The sequence below is a fragment of the Anguilla anguilla genome, chromosome 9 (assembly GCF_013347855.1).
Source record: "Anguilla anguilla isolate fAngAng1 chromosome 9, fAngAng1.pri, whole genome shotgun sequence".
Classification (NCBI taxonomy): domain Eukaryota; kingdom Metazoa; phylum Chordata; class Actinopteri; order Anguilliformes; family Anguillidae; genus Anguilla; species Anguilla anguilla.
In genome coordinates, this window is record NC_049209.1 from 50,926,807 (window position 1) to 50,932,806 (window position 6,000).

Genomic DNA, 6,000 nt, shown 5'->3' on the forward strand with positions numbered 1-6,000 from the left:
GACGAACAGAGAGAGAGAGATGAACGAGAGAGCGGGCAGAGGGAGTTGTGAGGTAGAGGAGGGATTGGTAAAGGGGTTGTCATAAAAAAGATTTCACTTTCTATCTGCAGGAGAAGCTGGAGGGTTTTGGATAGTGGAACACAGTAAGGCTATGAGCCGGTGTAGCTGGTTGGCCCTGGTGGCTTTTAAAAGTCCTTCATTAACCCTTTAAGGTGTAAGGTGTAATCACAAATATGTGATTAGAATGTTCTGAGCTGAACATTCTAATGCTGATGTCACAATCACTGCTGGCATCTGAAAGCAATGGAGTTCTAGAACATTGACTTAGAATTTTGAAAGAACATTCTAAGAAAACTAAAGACACTGGACAGCCAGTCACTGGAAGCGTTTAGTCCTGCTGGGCGTGGCCTGCAGTCTGACACTGAAGCCCAGGCGTCCAATCATCTTCCAGGGCCCCTCCTGCACAAGCTACAACATTCACACCTCATTGCCGTTACCCTGAAAGAACGCTGATTAAAAACAGACCATCTGCCTCGTTAAGACAAGGTGTCACACATTTACCTGCTGTACATACTGGTGACTGGAATCATGTTTTGTTTTAGAAAGCGAGAGAAAATGTTTCGGTGTAAAAATTCATAGGTGCATATTGCCTTTTAATCCTGTCTTGTGTATGCCTGTGTTTCTGTTGCTCACGTAGCACCACACATTTCCTTCCATTTGTAAATTATTTTATAGTGTTTTTTTAGTACTCAGATTGTCTCAGTAATGTTTTATGCTGGACATATACTTTAGTATAATAAAGACCAGTCATACATCGGTATTGGCTTTGAACTGGTTTATTCCTTGTTATTTTAATGAACTCTGTCTTTTGTTTGATACTGAATTATGGAGTTTGCTGCATTGGCCACAGTGGTAAATATTGACCAGGAGGAAAACAGGAAGTGCTTATTTGGAGTACTGGTTAGGTGAAGGGTGTTGGAGTTTGGGGGGGGGGGGGGGGGCAGCAGTGGTGTCTCCCCACATGTTCCATCTGTACGAAGGAAATCAGTGGCATCAGTAGTTTAAGTGGTTTCCATGGAAACTGATCCCCCCTCCCCCCTTTCCCCCTTGTTCTTTCTCTCACATGAAAACAACTGTGGTAGTAATGCACAAGGCAAACAGAAGTACCCTTTGAGCATCAGGACAAGCCGTCCCAGCCAGCTCTTATGGGAACTGACAGCTTTAATTAGAATGGTACATGCTGTGTTTTTTTCCTCTGTCGATATTGGCACTGAGCAGAGACATTGTAAACAGGATGGGAGTTGGTGTTTTTTTTCCCCCCTTGCATTAGCATTTGGACGCCTGTTTGTTTATTTACTCAGTTTCCCATGAGTCACTGCTTTTGTTTTGCCTCCCGTGTTTCATGAAGTCTTTTTAATCACCAGTGAACGTGGCAGGTCTCCACACTGAAGGCTCTGTGCCTGCAGCAGCCAGTACATCTACATGGTTCGTGTAGGAACAAGGTGGCAGGCAGGTTTAACTCCAGTCCTGGAGGGCAGCAGCGTCTGCAGGTTTAACTCCAGTCCTGGAGGGCCGCAGTGCCTGCTGGTTTTTGGAGTGTTTTTACGGTTAAGTGATTCATTTAAGTCAACGATTGTCCACTGAGTCCTCACACTTTGCCTCCAGGGCTTAAATTGACGGTTTATGGAAATTAAACCACAAAAACCTGCAGTCACTGCAGCCCTCCAGCACGGGGAGTTTGACTCCACTGGTAGTGCATTGTATGAACTCAAAAAAATTAGCAACCTCGAGTTCAAAAGAACAGCTTTTTAACATAAAAACAAAAACTGTCTCTTTGGCTGGGGAAGGCAGGTATGATTTTTAGCAGCTTCTCCACTTCCTGTTCCTGACATTGCACTGACAATCCCTCTGGAGAGCCATCAGTGATGTGTGGTACTAATGAGGTCTCTGGAGGAACTTCTTTACACTCTTTTTTAATTTCATTTGTAAAGCAAGCTCTTTCATTTCCTGTGTAGTGTAAAGACAAGTACGAACAGCCAAAATAACTGTCTCTCTTCCCACTTCTTTACACTCTTTTTAAATTTCATTTTCAAAGCGAGGTCTTTCATTTCCTGTGTAGTGTAAAGACAAGTGTGAGCAGCCAAAATAACTGTCTCTCTCCCCCCCTTCCTCCCTCCCTCCCCCCTAGGAGTCTCAAAATGGTGGCTCCTCCCTCTCCCTGGCTTCCACCAAAGTCTGCAGCTCATTGGACGAGGGTGACGCGGCAGGAAATGAAGGTAAATGAGAGAGCGCGATGTCACGGTCAGGGTTTTGGGAGGGGCTAGATGAAGCCGTCCTGGAGACAGGGTAAGGGGAGGGGTTCTATGGAGTTTTTTGGAGATAGGACACTAGTTGGCAGTAGTCATGGAGACTGAATGAGGGGAGGGGCTAGATGAGGTTGTTGGGAGACAGGATGGGGTGGGGGGGCTACACTACTCTGTTTAAATGACAAATTCATCTGAGGGTACAAATTGGTGTAAGATACGTGTCACAGTGGCCAGTCCTCTAGACTTGTGTGTGTACAGGTTGAGTGTGCTTTCATTCAGAAAGACCTGTTAAAACCCTGGTGTAACACCCAGACTGGAGCTTAGACAGGCAGGCAGGCTTTCAGGTGGCTCAGAAGCAAATACAGTACAGTTTTAAAAACCTCTCATCCACCATAGAAGAAAACGCTTAAGTGTTTCAGAGGTCGCAAGTGAGTGGCTCTTGCCCAGGAACACAGACAGAGATTTCCAATTCCCTCTACAGAAAACAAATGGTGAAGTCATTGTAAATAAATAAACACTGATTTACACGGCGTTTATTCCCATACAGTAGCAGCGGCTGATCCCAGCGGTCGGTGCGATTTGATTGGTCTCCCCATTCCCATGGCAGCGGAGGTGCTGGAGGACCAGCCGCAGGTGCCCGCCTCCATTTCGGAGCGGTACAAGGTGGGGCGCACCATCGGGGACGGGAACTTCGCGGTGGTGCGCGAGTGCGTGGAGAGGTCCACCGGGAGGGAGTACGCGCTCAAAATCATCAACAAGGGGAAGTGCGGAGGCAAGGTGAGGAGACTGGGGTGAAAAAAATCCGCCATTAGGGCAATTGGGGGTGGAACGGTGGTGCAGTGGGTCATGGGTTCGAATCCCTGCCAGGGCCTGCTTGTGTGGAGTTTGCATGTTCTCCCCATGCTTCTGTGGGTTTCCTCCCAGTATTCACATTGGGGGGGGGGGGGGGGGGGCATTAATTCACGTTGGGGGGGCAGGGCGTAGCTGTGAAAGACCATGCATGGTCTGTCAACCTACCCTGTGTAAAGAAAGGCTAGTAATAATAATCTTGTAGAAGATGGCAAGGGTTTTGTCTCTGATGAATTATTCATTTAGTTTATGAGTTATTTCAGTTTTCTGCTCTGCCCTACCCCCCCTACTCTGTCCTGACTTGACCTGCTGTTTTTTATTCAACCGAGCGTTGTCTTTTATGTGATAACCAGCGTACATGGTTGTTAAAGTTATGCTTACATAATTGTGAGAATTTTGAAAATTCGTAATTAATTAAATAAAATAAAAATGAGTAGTGAATTAGTCTGTCTCATGGTGAACAGGTACAAGTTGACCAAAAGGATGAGGGGAATCTGCGGTCTGTGAGCTGTCTTAGTCTGTAAAGGAACTGATTATCTGCTCTGTGCGTGTGTGTTTGTGTTTGTGTTTGTGTGACTCTCTGGCTCCTCCCCCTCCAGGAGCACATGATCCAGAACGAGGTGTCCATCCTCAGACGCGTGAAGCACCCCAACATCGTGCTGCTGATCGAGGAGATGGACACCTACGGCGAGCTCTACCTGGTCATGGAGCTGGTCAAGGTACTGCCCCCGGCCTTCCGGAACATTCCTGAGGAGGCACCTCTCCCACTCGACCTCACACACGTTTGTCTGAGAGCCGTTTGTTCGCGATAGGTGTGCTTCTCGCCTTATGCGGCCGCTCTTTTCTGCAGTCCACGCGGTCTGCTTTGGGTCAGCTCTCTACCGAAGGGTCCCCGCCATGTTTGGGTCGAAATCTCAGATCGCCACGACAATGATCTGGCCGGCTTGGTCGTGGAGAAAATGCATGTCTCCTAGCAACCGGGCGAGAGTGACTGTAACGATCATTGGCTGTAGTGGGATGGCACTATTTTTAGAAAGATCTCAGGAAAAAAAAAGTCACCTGTTGGTATGGAAAGGTCGCCAGAGAAATACAGAGGGAGAAGAGGTAGAGGAAGATGACGAGTGGGAGGAAGAGGAGGAGTAATAATCAGTTGGCTTTTCGGACTTTAGAATGACGTGTCCGTTCTCAGCCGTTGTGCCTCATATTCAGTACTTCCTGTGACTGTTGCAGTTCGTATACGGCTTACAAAGTTCACACACCTGAGCTAACCTACGCACTTAATGAGCTGGACCGGGTCTCCCAGCTTCTGGCCTGTCGACTCCATTTTGACTCACACTGTGAGGTAATAGCGGGTCGTTTTCAGCGCCTGTTCGATCCGCCCGGGTTCGAGGGCGAGAAGGCGGCTCCGTCCGGTCGGGAGCGGGATCGCTCCTGTTTTTCAATTGAGCGCTTCCTGGGACGGTGGCAGGGCCGTGCGGGGGGGGGGGGGGGGGGCTCTATTTAAGGCGCCTGCTCCACTTGCGCTCGGAGAGAGAGGGCACTTAGCGACACACCGCGCGTGCACGCGGGGGGAGAAATAGGCCAGGGCCAGCGAATCACAGGCCTTTCAGAATAGCTCACATACACAAGCGCGCGCGTTCCTCCTGTGGACAATTAGACCTGTGTTTAAAAGTTATTCAGAAGTGAGGTGTGTGGTGCAGTCCACAGGGTGGCCCTCCCCACCCTCAAACCATATACAACCCCCCTTTCCCCTCCCCCCACAGCAGTTACTGATATATTATGAGAATGTTAGCGCTTGAGGTGACATTCGATTTCCCCCTGACCGCGGTACATCCGCTCCCGTCCACAGGGGGGCGACCTCTTCGACGCCATCACCTCCACCAACAGGTACACGGAGCGAGACGCCAGCTGCATGCTGCACAACCTGGCCAACGCCATCAAGCACCTGCACAGCCTTAACATCGTCCACCGGGACATCAAACCGGAGAACCTCCTGGTGAGTGCTTTCGCTCTGAATTAAGATGTCGTAGGTCAAAGGTCGAAAGGTCAGTCTCCTCTGATCATCATAAGTGTCTTTTGCTCTGAATATTGCGCCCTCCAGCTTTCCATATTTCCCATATCATTATGAATGTCGGCTGCTTCAGCTTTCCATATTTCGGGTCAGCCACAGTGAAGATGTCTGGGTAAGAAGTCCTTTGTTATAGTTTGATTGTCCTGACTGTGGAGCACATATTTGGTCCTCTTTTATATCCCTGGCCTGAAGTGCATTTGCCATCTGTTTTGTAACTTCCTGGTGAGTTGTTTGTACGCGCTTAAGGAAATATATGCAATATGTACTGCAATATATTGCAAATATGTTCTTTTTTTTGGAACAGATGATAAACAGTGTATTTCACGACACTGTATTTTTGACGTGTTGGAATATGTGAAAGGAGAAATAATTAGTGAGTTTGCCCATACATTGTTCCAGGCACTGCAATCACAATCACAATTCTCATCTTCATAATATGTTTCAAACATTGCAGTATATTCCAATTTATGAAGTGGTGTGTGCATTTAATTTAGAGCTCTCTGTTTTGAAGCGCATCGCAAAGAAAAGAAAAGGATTCCGTATTATTGTTTGAAAATTGTTATCTCATTATATCATCACCGTGGAAACCGAGAGCTGGGGGAAGGGTGTCGTTTTCAGTGGGAAAAACAGGTGTGCAATAACTAAAGTAAATGGTAGCTAGGTAACTGATTATCTCCCAGCTGCCCCGGTTTTCGAGTTGAGTGTGTTCTGAGCGCTCTGCAGTCAGCGCTGTCCTGTCTGGCTCCACCGCGATGGTGCCGAACAGCCAGTCAG

The 6,000-nt window shown here is 47.9% G+C and overlaps 1 protein-coding gene across 3 annotated transcripts in view; it reads left to right on the forward strand.

Annotated features, from left to right (window-relative positions):
• The window catches only part of dclk1a (doublecortin-like kinase 1a), an 84,944-nt gene that overhangs the window by 56,839 nt on the left and 22,105 nt on the right, over window positions 1-6,000 (forward strand). The window contains exons 7-10 of one of the 3 annotated variants that reach the window (XM_035433732.1): window positions 2,189-2,276; window positions 2,854-3,083; window positions 3,755-3,874; window positions 5,005-5,151. In XM_035433732.1, the coding sequence (XP_035289623.1) occupies window positions 2,189-2,276; window positions 2,854-3,083; window positions 3,755-3,874; window positions 5,005-5,151 (585 nt within the window). The remainder of the gene's footprint in view (window positions 1-2,188; window positions 2,277-2,853; window positions 3,084-3,754; window positions 3,875-5,004; window positions 5,152-6,000) is intronic. The other 2 variants (XM_035433733.1, XM_035433734.1) reach the window with 2 other exon arrangements.